The sequence below is a fragment of the Vombatus ursinus genome, unplaced genomic scaffold (assembly GCF_900497805.2).
Source record: "Vombatus ursinus unplaced genomic scaffold, bare-nosed wombat genome assembly UNPS02005659.1, whole genome shotgun sequence".
NCBI lineage: Eukaryota > Metazoa > Chordata > Mammalia > Diprotodontia > Vombatidae > Vombatus > Vombatus ursinus.
In genome coordinates this window covers 1,736,432-1,753,828 of record NW_020945437.1, presented here as the reverse complement: position 1 = coordinate 1,753,828, position 17,397 = coordinate 1,736,432, and the positions used below count along the sequence as shown (strand labels likewise).

Here is a 17,397-nt window from a genome sequence, read left to right as displayed (position 1 = left end):
TCTCCGCTCTCTAATCCATCCTCCATTTAGTCACCAATGTAATTTTCCTAATGTGAAGGTCTAAACATATCTCGCTCCACCCCTTTTGCAGTGGTTCCCTATCTCCTCTAGGATCAGTTACAAAATCCTTCCAGTCTTATACCTTATTCCCTGCCATATACTCTTCGATCTTTTGACATAGGCTATTCCACAAAAGAGACACTTCATCTCTGAGCTCTGGGTATTTTCTCTGGCTGTCCTTCATTTCTGGAATATTCTCGCTCCTCAACTCTACCTTCTGCCTTCCCTGGTTTCCTTCAAGTTCCAACTAAAATTCTACCAACTATAGGAAACCTTTCTCAACCCCTCTTAATTCCAAGGCCTTCTCTCTGTTAATTATTTCCTCATTTATCTTGTATATAGTTTTATTTATTGTTTTTATTCATCTTGTATATAGCTTGTTTGTATGTATTTTTTGCTTGTCTTCCCCATCAGATTGCGAGCTCCCTGAGGGCTTCCTGAAAGCTTTTGTATCTCCAGTGCAATGCCTAGCACATAGTAGGCACTTAATAATACTTAGTTGGCTGGTTGGTTGTTGCCCTTTGTTCTCAAAGAACACCAAAATGACATTACTTTGTTAGACTCGAGTTACAGTGTGTTGGACTGTGGCTGATCAGACCAATATGAGCTCAGAACGCTTTCCACAGGTCAGGCTCAAATAGGACATGTGAACATTTGGAGTGGATTCTCTAAATTTGTACATCTCAGTGTTTCTTTTGAGGTATTTCAGTTCTGCTTTGTTCATAGAGCAAAGCACCTTCTTTGATGAGTACATGCAGGGCAATTCTGTGCCAGGATCTCCCATGTCACACAGTCAATTCCAAAGGAGACCTTGAGAGTGTCCTTGTATCGCTTCTTCTGACCACCTTGTGAGTACTTGCCTCCATAAGATGGTCTTTTAGGCAAACATGTTTGGTATTCAGGCAATGTGGCCAGACCATTAGAGTTGATCTCTCTGCAGTAGAGTTTCAGTGCTTGGCAGTAGTTCAGCTTGAGAGACGACCTCATGTCTGGTATTTTATCCTGCCAGATGATCTTCAGAATCTTCCTAAGACAATTCAGATGGAAGTGATTCAGTTTCCTGGCATGGTGCTGGTAGATTGTCCAGGTTTCACAGGCATACAACAATGAGGGCAGCACAATGGTTCTGTGGACCTTCAGTTGGTAGTTAGTCAAATACTTCTCTCCTACACTTTCCTTCTGAGCTTCCCAAACACTGAGCTAGTTCTGGCAATGTGTATTTCAAACTCATTGTCAGTGTGTACATCCTTGGAAAGTATACTGCCAAAGTAAGTGGGCTTATCCACAGTATTCAAAACTTCTCCATCTGCTATAACCTATGGTTCTATGTGTGGATGGTGTGATACTGGCTGGTGGAGTGCCTGTGTTTTCTTGGTGTTAATTGTGTGGCCAAAATTAGCACAAGCAGCAGAGAATTGATCCATACGTTGTTTCATCTCAGCTTCAGAGGCTGCATTGAGTACACAATCATCTGTGAACAAAAAATCATGCACCAACTCTCCCTCCACTTTAGTCTTGGCTTGGAGCCTTTTCAAGTTAAATAATTTTACTGTCGGTGTGGTAGCTGACCTTGATGTCATGTTCATCCTCGTTGAAGGCATCTGACAACATTGCTGAAAACAGCTTGCCAAAAAAGTGTCGGAGCAAGCACATAGGTTTGTTTCACTTCATTGGTGACTGAGAAAGCTCAAGAGCATTGTCCATTATCCAGAACCAGGCAAGCATGCTGTTGTGAAACTGACGTACAATAGTGATGAACTTCTCTGGGTAACCAAATTTTGACATAACTTTCTAAAAGCCCTCATGACTGATAGTATCAAAGGCCTTGGTCAGATCAACGAATGGTGTGTACAGACCTCTGTTCTGCTTCTGGCAAACACCATATTGAGCATTCCTCGGCCCTTTCTGAAACCACACTGGCTCTCAGGTAGATGACCATCTTCCAGGTGAAGGATCAGCCTATTAAGGAGAACTCTGGCAAGAATCTTGCCAGCAATGACTAAGAGAGAGGACCGGTGGGCCCCCCCCCCCCCAAGGCCCCATGATTGTCACAGGACAATCTATTTCCTTTACCTTTATAGAGATGGACAATACTTATTGACTGACTATCTGTATTCTTAAGTCATATTAGTAGACAGGATTGGATTTAGAAATGCCCCTGAAAAATCTGCTATCCAAATACTATTCAGGAGATACTTCAAGAATAAACTGTAAATGATTGTTTACCATTCAATCAACAAGCAGTTATTAAGCATCTGCTATGTGCCAGGCACCAGGCTAGACCTTGGGACTATAGAGAGAAAAATAAAATAATCCTTTCTCTCAAGGAGTTTACATATAATCTAGTGAAACAATGTGTACTCCAGTAAGTAAATACAAAGAGTTATTTCTGAGAAGTCTGAATAGCTATGAAGGTCAGGGAAAAGACCTTCTATACAAGATGGCACTAGAGCTGAGCTTTGAAGAAAGTTAGGAATTCTGAGAGTCTGAGGTGAGGAGCCAGCACATCCCAAGCTTGGGGGACAGCCTGGGAAAAGGCAGAGCTATGGAAGATAGAGTGCTCTGTCTAAGGAGCAGCATGTAGGCCAGTTTTGTGGAAATATAGATTGTATAAAGGAGAGTAAGAAGCCTGGAAAGGTGGGCCAAAGCTAGAAAATAAAGGACTTTACATGCCAAATAGAAGACTTTGCATTTTATCTTAAAGGCAACAGGGAGCCTTGGGAGCTTTTTGAGCTGGATGCACTGTGTGTAATAGACCTGTGCTTGAAGTGTTTCATTTTGGCAGCTGTTTGAAGGATGGGTTGGAGAATCGAGAGACTTGAAGTATAGAAACTAATTAGAATCCCTTTGCAATAGTATATACAAGAATTGGTGGGGCTTGAACTAGGTGAGGGAACTTAAGCTATGTTGGTAGCTGCATTACTGGAGAGGAGACAGATAGCAAAGATGTTTGCAAGGTAGAATTGACTATGGACATCAGTTCTGATTTAAGAATTTTCATTGATTGCTGTTTTTACCTCTTGAGAATCAAGGAAATGATTTCTTCATGAATAATAGCATATAGCATCTTTAAGAAAATTTTTGTGATTTTTCACACATATTAAAATGTGATGTTTACATAATTACATATATGTATCTATGGTCATACACATGTGTGTGTATATATATGTAGTATATACAGAACGTCTTTCACTAAAGCAGATTGTAGCCTATGACTTCAAGGTTTAACTTGTCCAAGGTTCACATGGCTATTAAGTGTCAGAGGTAGGATTTGAACTCAGTTTTTCTTGCTTTGAACCTATCAGGGTGTGCAAAGGACAGTTCCCGACATTCTTCCTGCCCTCTCCTATACTTAGTCTTAAAGTTACAGTTTTTCTTTTTAAGCTCCATCCTTTTCAACACTTGATGGAGTCACCCTCCATCACCTGTATTTTCTGTAACTTATTTATTTTATCTTGAGGGGGAAAATTGACAAAGGAAAGCAATTTAGAGGTGAAGGCAAAATTACCCATTAACACTTAATGTTAACATTAACACCTTAATTCAGTTGAAGGGTTTTCACTCTTCTATGTAGAGGAAATATCTCGTTAAAAATTTTTTGGTAATTGAAACAATTGGTATTATTGACAAATTGTAATTTATCTGTGCCCTTATCTGTGCAAACTGGGCTACCTGTTCTTTATGTACAGCATTCATTAATTACTGTTACAGTAGTCACTATGACCTTGCACAGACAATACTCCACATCTGTTATCCCTCCTTACCTATGCTTCTTGGAACTGCCAGCCCCTTTTGAGGCTCAGTTCAAGTGAGACCTCCTTCAAGAGGCCTTTACTTTGTATTTATTTTGCATATATTTTGTATCAATATGCAACAATATAGTGCCTGGTTTATAATAAGTATTTAATAAATATTCTGTATGTTTATCTATCTATTGATCTATCCATTTGTCTGTGTATATGTGTACATTTTATATCCACACAGGAAAATATAAGTTTTTTAAGGGCAGAAACTCTCATTACTATTTTTCTTTTGTCTTTGTGTCCCTGAGGCCTAGAAGAGTCTCTAAAATTAGTAGACACTTAATAAATTGAACTGAAATGTCTAGAAAGGTAGGCTGGAACCAAACTGTAAAGGTCTTTAAATACTACGATCAGTAGAGTATATTTTATCCTAGAGGCAATAAGTGAGCCACTGGAGCTTGTTGAGCAAGAAAATGACATGGTCAGACTTTTGTTTAAGGAATATCTGTTATCCATAGCACTTTTCTCCTCTAGACTGTCATAATTTCCACAAATAATAATAACTAACATTTATATAGCACTTACTCTGTGCCAGGCACTATGTTAAGTGCTTTATAATTACATTCTCATTTGATCTTTACAACAGCCCTGGGAAGCAGGTGCTATTATTGCTCCCATTTTACAGATGAGGAAACTGAGACAAAGAGAGGTTAAATGACTTGTTCAGGGTCACATGGTTAGTAAGTGTTTGAGGCCAGATTTGAACTCAGGTCTTCTTGACTCCAGGACCAGCACTCTATCCACTACCCCCCCTAGCTATCCTGTGGGAAATATTTCAACCCTGTGGGAAAATAGCAGTTCTAATAGAGATATCTTCAAAGCTCCTGCATTTACTTTTGGCTTTGGAATTGCAAAGCAGACAAACAATAAGAGCAAAGCTAAATAGGTTTGTTTTGTTGTTTTGAGAAAAAGAAAACATTACATATTGATAATCAAGAGGATTTTATACAGTAAATTTGTTACATTTTATAGATTAGATATCTACAATACACTAATCACAGTATAATTAGAAAACACTGTGATTAGACATTATCTAGAAAACATTCAGCCATGGACATCGTGTCTGAGGACCACAGTCTTAGAGCTGGATGGGACCTTAGAAATCATTTATTCTAACTCCCTTATTTCACAGACGACAAGCTGAGATCCAGAGAGGTTAAGTGACTCCTCCAAAGTCATGCAGGTAATCAGTGATAGAGACGACATTTGTACACAAGTGCCTTTCTGACTGTACCACACTCTTTACATTCAAAGAAAGTGTCACTTTTATTTTCTAGTAACCAACTTCAAGGATAAATGAACCCTTCTCTCCACAAGGGTTTAATGCAATTAAATGGAATAAGAAATGAAAAAAGGTATTTAAAGAAGAATGTCTAGCAATGGCCTATCATCAGCAAAATTTTCATTCCAAGAATAATTAATAATTCAAACCAAGAACAGAATTCATCGATTCTTGCCAATTCATTTACTGCAACAAAGATCCGTTGCTCAGCATATATGGTAAAATGACACAGAAATCCTAATTAGTTGGTACAAAATGACCTGAAGTCAAGAGATTATAACTATAGGATTCAGAAGAAATGCTTTAAGGTCCCACTGAAACCCAACTTTGAATGATATATCATAGCTAAAAACAGCAAATCAAACCAAATGAACAATTAACTGAATGTAAACTTTTGTTCCTTATTTGCCAGGTGCTGTGGTGAGTTCAGAGAAGCATAAGGTGCAACAATCTACTAGGGAAGGAAAAAGATAAATGTACAAACAGCTAAATAACAGTATGAGATCTATTACAAGGCTGGGTGTATTAACAGCCAATAAATGCTATGAAATCAGGTGAGAGAGAGATTAGTTTGTTTAGGAGAGATCGGAGAAGACTTGCAGAGAAAGAAGGACACTTAAGCTGGACTTTGATGGAGAAATGAGGAGGGTGACGTTCCTGACAGGGAAAACGGCATGATAAATGTAGAGAGAATGAAAAAACAGAATCCCAGGGAATTTATGGGAAACAAGACAGAAAAGGTAAGTTGTTAGGCAGAAAGTAGTAAGAGCCCGAATAATAGAATGGGGGGAGGCACACACAGCAAATTTTTCAAAGGAAACATCAGTAGGACTTTAGACTGATTGGATATGAGGGCCATTTCAACAATTAAATGATCATTTATAGAATGAGGGCATGGATCTCATAAGTTCCCTTACAGCTCTGGCATTCTAAGCAAAGATTAAGTACATTTCAATTAGTCCTTTAGGTACTCACTGAATATTAACTAAGCCTCAAAGTCAACACCACCAGATTAAGAAAGCTTATCTAATTTTTTAGAAACTGTGCATTAATAAGGACCCCCATTATAGCCTTAAGTTTGCTGACCTGTTATAAACTCTTGATAGAAGAGCCAGTTATTAACAGTGTGAGAATGTGATTGCAATCAGCTCCTACAGATATACCCCACAATCAAATTCTAGTTTTGTTGCATTAACTCTTTTGGAATTACTTATCCTGCTTGCTTGCTTTTTTTTTTTTTTTTCTTTTCTCTAATGAACCTTTGCCTTTGGTATTAGAAGGAAACCATCCTCATCAATGTAACTATAAATCATAGGGATTCAACCATGGGTTCCATCCAAATGAGTCCTATCAAGTCTAACCCTTTCATTTTTGAGAAAAGGAAACTGAGACCTAGAGAAGTTAAGTGACTTGCCCAAGGTGACCTACGTAATTCCTATTCCATAGTGTTTGGTACTCTGGATCTAAGTTCTGTGTAAGACCAGCTGTTTTTCCTAACGGAGTACCTGTGAATGACAAGATTTAAGTTATACATTAATCAACAAGCGTTTACTAAATGCCTCCCCTGTACTAGACACCATCCTAGGTGCTGGGTATAGAAACACAAAGAATAAAGCAATTTCTGTTTTCATGGAGTTTTTATATTCTAATGAAAGACAACTCTATTTCTCTTTCTCTACCTTTTTATCTTGCCAGCAGCCCAAAGTTCTTGTTAAAAATGAACCACTCCAATTGGCTTTCGTCATCTGTTTTTGCTTTTTGAGAGTTTCATCCTAACAGCATTTTTGATGACCTGTTTTTGCTGGCATTTAGAAAATATGATATGAAATAAGTTTTAGACAACCACAAATTACAACGTAATCAATTTTCATTGACCTTAGAGAGAGCATACTCAAGTGTGTACTTTATAATGTGGCATGTTTATGTGGAATTTCTGAATTTATACAAACTAAAGAGAGCAATTAGGAATCTTATCAGTAAAATCAGGAAAACCTTAAAACCCTGAGCTCTTAATCTCAGATAACATAGTTCGTTGGATGCTGAACTTGGTAGTTTCTCTGTCTATAAAATTAGGAGGTTGGACTAGATAAACTCTTGAGGTCCTTTCTAGTTCTAGATCTATGATGTTATACTCCTGTGAAGTATTATTCAACCAATCACATGCTTTAAAATACCAGCTAAATTGTAGTCTTCGTCTTCCCTCTCTCCCCTCCCCCCCCAGTCTGTTGTGGTAATATTCATGGCATATTGCACAAAAAGGGGGTGTGGTAGAAAAAGGGTTAGAGGACTGACCTTGGCATTCTTGGGGTGTGCTTTTTGTCTGCTTTCAGGTTTGCTTCTGGCTTTTTCCTTGTGTACTAAATATGTGAGAAGAAAAAATGCCCTATTTCTGTCTCCTACTGCCATGCAAATAGAAGTGAAGCTGCTGGGAATGTATAAGAAATTCTCCCTTTTCCTTCTTAGATAAGGAAAAAGATCTAGGAGTCAAAGGACATTCTTGCCCCCTCTGTACCTGTGAAAACCATATTTCCTGTTAAGAAGGAATTAGATCCTCTGATTAACTTGTGGTATTGAAGGAATGCTTACAACTTAAGTCTTCTTCATCTTTCTTTTTTGTCTAGTCTTGTAATTTGATTAGTGAAGGGACTTCCATTCATAGAAACTCAGTAGTCACCCTTCATAGAAACTCTGTCTACTCTTGAAGATTAGCAACTCAACTGTAATTTATAGTAATAGAGAGTTCCTTGGGGCACTTTGAGAAGTTAAAGTGACATGAACTCAGTGTGTGTAAGAGGCAAGGTTTAAACCCAAGTTTTCCTCCATTGCCTACCTTCTATCTCCTATGCTGTAGTACCTCTCACAACAGTTTTAATGTGTCTTTATAAGATTGTGTAACTCAGATTGTGTACTCTGACATCATTACCTATTTATTTTCAAGTCGATCTAGTGACAATGGTAGTATTAAATGCATTCATTGAATTATTTCTACTAATTCATTTATGCTGTTGGCTAACTTTAAATATCATGAGTTGTTTGAAAATTTGTTTTCCTTCCTTTTCATGTAATGGGTTCCAGTTCTTTTTTCCATATTACAAAAATGACAGCTACCAATAGCATATTTTGGTAGCTTTATTTTCTGTTTTTTAACTGATGATAATTTAAGCAAATCTAATGTTTCACCAGTTGGTGGTGCTCCATGATAAATTAGTATATTGCAGAAGTAGTAGTAAGTCATCACTAATTTGGGAGATATTGTTAATGTAGGTAATATGTACATAGCTTTGAGTACAGTGCTCTCAAAGTGGTCTGATCCAGAGCAAAGTCTGATCATTTTCTCCCTGGTCTGAGCTCTGTAAGCACCTGACTTGGGTTTAAGTCTGAGCAGCCGTAGACTGCTTCTGGACTTAGCCACCATCAGCTGGTTGGAAGATTCTTTGGTTCAGAGTGACAGAATTGCAGGCTCCCCTTTAGCCTGGGATTCTTGCTCTAGCTTCCTTTGCAGGCTTCAGTTTGGGCTCGAAGTTGGAGCTGAGACTCTGCTCCATTCCTGGGGTCTGGGCCATACCACTGATATTTGCTTCTTTATTTCCTCCTTGCTGGGTACACAGGCTAGGGCCTGCAACTGTTCTTCACCATAGAATGTCACTTCTGGGTACGTCTCCTCTTCAGTCTGTCCTCGATCTGTGACCTGCAGCTGGGTGGGTGACAAAGCTGTGAGTTGGCACCTTTTCCCACACCCTGCCCAATATTGCAGGTTTCTTGTTCTAGTGCATAACTTCTCCTTGTGCTAGAGTACTCTATCCAGTGCGTCTGACCAGACCCTATCTACAGACTTCTGTGTCTCCTTATGTCTACCTGACATGGCAAAATTATTCTCTATGATTTTTTTCTCCTTAGATTGTCAGTATTCAGTTTAATGCATTTTCTAGATCTTTTTGCAGGAGTTTTGGGGGTGGATGGAATTACTATATTTCTTCATCTGCCCTCTTGGCTCCTTTCTTAAACTAAACTGCCAAGCATTCAAACTATATTCAGAGAGCACAACTCCAATGGGCTGGCCATGTTGTTCAAATGCCAAACGTACACTTGTGAAAAAGACTATTTTATGGAGAACTCACACAGGACAAGCGTTCACATGCTGGTCAGAAGAAACGATACAAGGATACTCTTAAGGTCTCTCTTAAAAACTTTGGAATTGATTGTGTGACGTGGGAGACACTGGCACAGGACTGCCCAGCATGGCACGCCCATATCAGAGAAGGTGCTGTGCTCTATGAGCAAAGCAGAATTGAAGTAGCTCAAAAGAAACGTGAGATGCGCAGATTTAGAGAATCCACCCCAAATGTTCACATGGACTATTTGTGCCTGACCCGTGGTAGAACATTCTGAGCTCATATTGGTCTGATCAGCCACTATCTGACACACTGAAACCTGACTCCAGCATAATGATGTCATGTGCTCTTTGAGAAAGAAGGACAACAACTGATGGCTACACCTTTGTCATTATAATTTCAAAGCATTCATTATTATCATTTTATTATTCTTTACATTTTTATTGTTGTAATCTTAAATATTGTTTTCCTTTCCTTGTTTTCCTTACTTTACTTTGCTTTAGTTCATATAAGTTTCATGCTTCTAATTATTTCTTAGAGTATAGTGGCATTCCATTCCTGTACTATAACTTGTTTAGCCATTGCCCAATGCCAACAAAGACATCTGCTTTGTTTCCATTTCCTTGCTACTATACAAAATGCTGCCATAAATGCTTTCGCTCATATGGGGCTTTTCTTTTTATCCTTGACTTCTGAGTATGATGGGTCAGAGAATATGGACATTTTAGTCACTTTATTTACATATCACAAATTGCTTTCCAGATGACTGGCCCAATTCATAGCCCCCCCCACAATAGTGCATTAGTGTGCCTCTTTTTCCACCACCCCTCCAACATTTAGTACTCCCATCTTTTGTAGTCTCAATTTGTTGGGTGTGAGGTAAGTCATTTCAGCAGTAAACATTTATTAAGCACTTACTCTATGGGATAAGCATTATGCTAAGCATTCTGGAGATAACTAAGAGAGACAAAAACTATGCCTACCTCCAAGCAATTCTAATTCGATTCTAATGGATAGGCAAACATGAACCTAATGATTCATGCAAGATACTTAAAGAGAAGGCAATCTCAGAAGGGAAGTGGGGGGAGAGACCAGAAGAGGCCTCCTGCATGAGATGATTTGAGCTGTCTTGAAGGAAGCCAGGAAAGCTGGAGGTGAACGTTAGATTGCAGATGCTTAAGGAGAGTGAGAAATGAAAAGTAGAGGCATCAAGTATGGATGACTTTCTCAAGGAATTTAGTAATGAAGAGGAGGAGAGATAGTAGATGGTGGGTAATGGGGATCATAGGATCAATTGAGGGTTTTTTGAAAAAAAATTTATTTATTTTGAACCTTAATACAAAAAGACAGAAAAAAAGAACATTTCCATGTCTACAGCACAAGATAAAAAGAAGATTCAATATAAAACTATGAATTTCCATTTCACACTGTTTACTTTTTTAAAAAAAAAACTCTGTAATAAATACTATGCATAATTTTCAAAGCTACCCTGCTTTTCTGTGCTTTTGTTTTGTTCTCTGCTGTGTACTTTTTTTTCTCTCTCCCTTAGCACTGTGCCCTAGAGAAGGTTACCATTAGACATAAATATAGTGTAGATACATAAAACAATACTATACATACTTCTTTTTGTACTTTATTTTTCCTCTGAATATGGATAGCATCTTCCTTCATAGGTTCTTTGTAGTTTGAGTATTTAGAATATTCAAAATGACTTAGTTGTTCTTAGAATAATATTGCTATTACTGTGTATAATGTTCTCTTGGTTCTGTTTATTTCACTCTTCATTATTTCATGCAAATCTTTCCATGTTTTTCTAAAACCAACCAGCTCATCATTTATTATGGTGCAGTAGTATTCCATTACAATCATATACCAGAACTTGTTTAGCCATTCCCCAATTGACAAGCATCCCCTCAATTTCCAGTTCTTTGCCATCACAAAGAGAGCTGCTATAAATATTTTAGAACATTTAAGTTCTTTTCCTTTTTCCCTAATCAGCTTGGGAAACAGACCTAATAGTGGTATTGCTGGGTCAAAGGGTATACACAATTTTATAACTCTTTGGGCATAATTCCAGATGGCTCTTCAAAATGATTGAATCATTTCAGAGTTCCACCCAACAGTGAATTAGCATCCCAATTTTTCTATGTCCCCTCCAACATTTGTCACTTTCTTCTATAATTTTAGCAATCTGATAAGTGTAAGATGATATCTCAAAGTTGTTTTAATTTGCATTTCTCTAATCATTAGTGATTTAGAGTATTTTTTCTTATGATCTTCATGTGACTATATATAGTTTTGATTTCTTTATTAAAAAACTGCCTGTTCATATCCATTTATCAGTTGGGGAATGACTCATTCTTAAAATTCCATATGTATTTGAGATACAATACCTTTATCTGAGAAGCTGCCTATACAGATGTTCTCCAAGTTTTCTGTTTTCCTTCTAATCTTGGCTGCATTGGTTTTATTTGTACAAAAACTTTTTAATTTAATGTAATCAAAATTACCCATTTTATACCTTGCAATATTCTTTATCTCTTGTTTATTCATAAGTTGTTCTCCTATTCATCAATCTGGTAGGTAATATGTTCCATGTTCTTCTAATTATGATATCTCCCCTTATATCTAGATCATGTATTCATTTTGATGTTATCTTGGTAAATGGTGTAAGACACTGGTCTGTGCCCAATTTCTGCCAGACTGCTTTCCAGCTATTCCCAATGATTTTTACCAAATAATGAATTCTTCTACCAAAAGCTTAAGTCTTTACATTTATCAAACACAAGATTACTATAATCATTTGCTGCTGTAGATTGTATGTCTGCTCTGTTTCACTGATCTACCTTTCTATTTCTTAGCCAGTTACAGATAGTTTTGAAAATTACTGCCTTATAGTATAGTTTAAGATCTGGTACTGTTAAACCTCTTTCCTTTACATTTTTTTCCCTTTAATTCCTTTGATATTCTTGGCTTTTTGTTCTTCCAAATGAACTTTGTTTTATTTTTTCTAGCTCAGCAAAGTAAAATTTTTGGTAATTTAATTGGGATAGCATTGAATAAATATATTAGTTTGGGTAAAATTGTCCTTTTTATTATATTGGTTCTGCCTATCTGTGAACAATTAATATTTCTCCAATTAAATCTAACTTGATTTGTATAAAAAGCGTTTTATTATTAGGTTCACATAATTCCTTTGGTAGGTATATTCTCAGGTTTTATACTGTCTGCAGTTATTTTCAATGGAGTATGTTTTACTATCTCTCCTTTCAGGGTTTTGTTGGTGATATATAGAAATGCTAATGATTTGTGTGGGTTTCTTTTATATCCTGCTACTTTGCTAGAATTATGTTTCCACTAACTTTTTAGTTGAATCTTTAGGATTTTCCAAGTATATCACCTCAAAAAGAGAGAGTTTTATTATTCCATTGCCCATTCTGATTCCTTCAATTTCTATTTCTTCTCTTATTGCTATTGCTAGCATTTCTAATGCAATATTGAATAATAGTGGTGACAATGAGTATCCTTATTTCACTTTTGATTCTATTGGGAAGGCTTTTAGCTTATCCTTATTACAAGTAATGCTTACTGATGGTTTTAGATAAGCTTCTTATCATTAAAAAATATTTATATCTATGCTTTCAAGTATTTTTAATAGGGATGAATGTTATATTTTATCAAAAGCTTTTTCTGCATCTGTTGAGATAATCATATGATTTTTGTTACTATTGTTATTGATATAATTAATTATGTTAATAGTTTTCTTTATGTTAAACCATCCCTGCATTTCTGGTATAAATCCGACTTGGTCACGATGTATAATCTTTGTAATATATTGTTGTGGTCTACTAGTTAGTATTTTATTTAGGATTTTTGCATCCATATTCATTAATGAAATTTGTCTGTAATTTTCTTTCTGTTTTTGCTCTTCCTGGTTTAGGTATCAGTACCGTATTAGTTTTGTAAAAGGAATTTGGTAGGACTCCTCCTTTGCCTATTGTTCCAAGTAATTTATTTAATATCAGAATTAGTTGATCTTTAAATGTTTGGTAGAATTCATTCTTAAATCCATCTGGTCCTGATGCTTTTTTCTTAGGAAACTCATTTATGGCCTGTTCAGTTTCTTTTTCTAAAATAGGTTTACTTAAGTATTCTGTTTCCGCTTCTGTTAATCTAGGCAGTTTATGTTTTTTATTTGTTCTTCCATTTCACTTAAATTGCTAAGTTTATTGGCATATAACTTGGCAAAATAACTCTTTATAATTGCTTGATTTTATCTTCATTAGTGTTATATTTACCCTTTTCATTTTTAATAATAGTGATTTGGTTTCTTCTCTTTCTTTTTTAAAAAATCTGATTGCCCATTCTGATTCCTTCAGTTTCCTTCAATAGCTTATCTGTTTTATTGTTTTTTTCATAAAATTTATTTATTAATTCAATGGTTTTCTTTTTTCCCCCATTTTTTATTTAGTATTTTATTTTTCCCCAGTTACGTGTAAAAACACATTTTAAAATTCATCTTTAAACCCCCCCCCCCCTTAGGCAGTTGGGGTTAAGTGACTTGCCCAGGGTCACACAGCTAGTAAGTCAAGTGAACTCAGGTCCTCCTGACTTCAGAGCCTGTGCTCTATCCACTGTGCCTTTGTGGCCCCTCGTCTTTAAAACTTTGAGTTTCAAATAATCTCCCTTCCTCTCTTCTTTCTCTTCCCTCCCCCCCCCGCATTGAGAAGATAAGCAATTTGATATAGGTTATGCATGTGTAGTCATGCAAAACATATCCATAATAGTCATGTTGTGAAAGAAAACATAGACCAAAAAAAATTCAAGAAAAATAAATTTTAAAAAAAAGTATGCTTCAATCTGTATTCAGACACCATCAGTTTTTTCACTGGGGATGGATAGCATTTTTCATCATAAGTCCTTCAAAGTTGTCTTGGATTGTTCTGTTGCTGAGAATAGGTAAGTCATTCACAGCTGATCATCTTACAATATTTTTGTTACTTTGTACACAGTACATTTCACTTTGTATCAACGTGTGCAAGTTTTCAGGTTTTTCTGAGAGCGTACTGTTCATCATTTCTTGTAGTACAGTAGTATTACAACTTGTTCAGCCATTCCCCAACTGATGGGCATACCCTCAATTTCTAATTCTTTGCCCCCAGAAAAGAGCTGCTATAAATATTTTTGTACATATACATCCTTTTCCTTTTTGTTTTTTATCTCTTTTGCTGTCATGTTTAGAGGATGAGACAGTGTAGTATAGTGCTAGGAACGTTGGATTTGAGTCAGGCTGGGTTACTTATTAGTTGTGTGATCATTTATAAAAGCACCAACTTCTCTGAGTCTCAAATTCCTTATCTTTTAATAGGAGTATAATAATGCTTGTATTGTATGCCTAACTGGATTATTGTGACTCTCAAGTGAGATAATGTTTGAATAATCACTAGCACTAACAGTACTTTAAGATTTACAGAGCTCTTTACATACTTTATCTCATTTGATCTTAAGTATTATTAACATTGGGGCAGCTAGGTGGCACAGTGGATAGAGCCCTGGACCTGGAGTTAAGAAGACCCGAGTTCAAATCCAGCCTCAGACACTTACTAGTTGTGTGACCCTGGACAAGTCACTTAACCCTGTTTGCCTCAGTTTCCTCATCTAAAAAATGAACTGGAGAAGGAAATGGCAAACCACTCTAGTATCTTTGGCAAGAAAACTCCAGATGGGGTCATGAAGACTCAGACACAACTGAAATGACTGAACAACAATAAACAACAAGAATTATTAGCATTATTTTACTGTTGAGGAAACTGAGGTTAGTGACTTGTCCAGGGAGTAATAAGCAGTAGCTTAGATTTGAAGTTGGGTCTTCTGACTTTCAATACACTATGCCACTTTATGGACTTAAGGCAATAAAAAATGTTTCTGAAATATTTTTCTTTGTAGATTTTGTAGCTATTTTTCATATTTGATTGTTTATACATACGGTGTTCAGGTTTAGATAATTTATGCTTTACTACTTCAGAGTTGACAAATTAAAATCTCATTATTGTCCAGTGTTTAAAATGAATAATTTTCTTATTTTTCCTTTGCAAAACTAGTATGTAGTTTACTATTTTAAATTTTTGTTGTTAATATGTTTGCTTTTGTATTTTTTAGTATGTTAAAGATTAAACAAAATAGAACTTTTTTCAGATTCCAAAGTATAAATTTTGGTCTAGTTCAGAAAACTGAAAATCAGATCAGAAAATGGGCTTGGTTTCAGACAAAGTGCATGAATTATGAATGTTCATATTCTGAGGTTTGCTGTGAATGACATTAGATCATTTAAATGAGACATTTACACCAAATGTGTGATCATATAATTTTCCATATTGTTATAATTTGGATCTTTCTAATAAAAAGTTAACTACTATAGCAAAAGTCAAATCCTTTCTTTTCAATACAGTGTATGTGCAAATCATTTTGAGGCATCATGAGAATATGTTTAAGACTTTATTTTGATACACTAAAAAAAACCACGTATATTTATAATTTCTATCATAGTACATTTTATTTGAGTATATTAATTGATGAATTCTTTTTTTATCTTTCATAGGAATGTTATATTCAAAAGAAAAAGGAATTATGGGGAATCTGTATATTCACTGCAGCTATAGACCTGGATGAGATGCCATTCACCTTTACTGAGCTTCAGAAAAACATAGATATAAGGTACATTTTGTGATATCAATAGAAATAGTTGTCAAAGTAAATTGCAATATATAGCTCATATTTCGCTGTATAAGCCGCTGTTGAAGTAAGAAACCATAAAATGGTAGCAAACTAGGTAGTAGTCTTTTGCTAAGAAAATTTGACTTAGAAGAAAACCCATGTGACCCTGTTTCTTAACCTCGAAAGCTCATCTTTGAAATGAGCCTTAGGTTCCCACCTTATTATAGGTCACTTTTGTTTCCAGTCATGCCTGGGACATAGGAACAATTTCATATTTTATTTGAATGTTTAGATTTACTTTTGAGTTAATCTAATTATTCACATTTTGTTAGATTGATAACGTAGCTCCATACTTGTTTTAGAATTTTATAATTGAAAGTTAGATGCTACCTTAGCATTTGTCTAGTTTGTTTTTTTTTAATCATGCATAAAGCAGAAATTGCAGACCTTTTGGTGATTTAGCCAATGCAAGAATACTTCCAGTAACCAGGTGCTAACTACTATTGCAGTTAACAGTTCTAGTTTTGCTAGGAAGTTTTTTCTTATGATCTGCCTTATTGAACCTTTCACTTGTTGGTCCTAGTTTTAAAGCCTTGTAGAGTAACACCAGATAAATCTTATTCCTCTTTTACATGACAGAATTTCAAGTATTTGAAGACAATTATCATGTCTGTTGTGTTGGCTGTGTTAAAGTGAAGCTCCAAGTTGGGCATAGAATTGATCTAACCACCTGGTTATTTGGATTGGTGTAACTTGGGACCAATCCAGATCTTCTAGAATGCTCCTGGCTGAAGATAGACCTTTGGGGTTGGATTAGAATAGGACTGGACCCTGGCCATGGGGATGAAAAGTAATGGACATTCAGCATATACCTCAAACCATCCAAACCAACCAAAGGCATTGGCTATGAATTTGTTTTTTGCAGTAGTGTTGCACTTTTACTTAGTGCCTTTGGATTTACATCTCATAGAAGTTTCATGAGTTGATACTTCTACCTTAATTATCATGTACATCTATAATTTATTTCAAGAGAACTATACCTAGATAGTTAGCCAATTTGTTCCTTTCATTTTAGTAGTTTTATTGGCATATTTGTGTTTTCTGGGTTTGTTTTTTGCAATAAATGTGCCTAGTGGAACTGCATATAGTGGTTTATAATTTTCATCACTTCATTGGATTCAGTTTCCACTCTACTCCCCACCCCCTTTTTCCATTCACAATTTACAATTCCTAGGAATGAATTTATGAGAAAACAGCTTTCTTAACCAAAGATCCAAAAAGCTTTCATCTTGGTTTCTATGTTATCAATTCCAATTTAATCAGGCAGTAGGAAGAGATAATATTAAATTTTTAAAAACTCAGACAAAAACTTGAGTCATAACTTTTTATGATTGAGAGGATTTTCCAAAGACACTAAAGATGTAGT

The 17,397-nt window shown here is 36.0% G+C and overlaps 1 protein-coding gene across 1 annotated transcript in view; it reads left to right on the top strand.

The window, feature by feature from the left end:
• Nucleotides 1-17,397, top strand: part of RB1 (RB transcriptional corepressor 1) — a 168,322-nt gene that overhangs the window by 10,198 nt on the left and 140,727 nt on the right. The window contains exon 3 of the mRNA XM_027848122.1: nt 15,856-15,971. Coding sequence (XP_027703923.1) covers nt 15,856-15,971 — 116 coding nt within the window. The remainder of the gene's footprint in view (nt 1-15,855; nt 15,972-17,397) is intronic.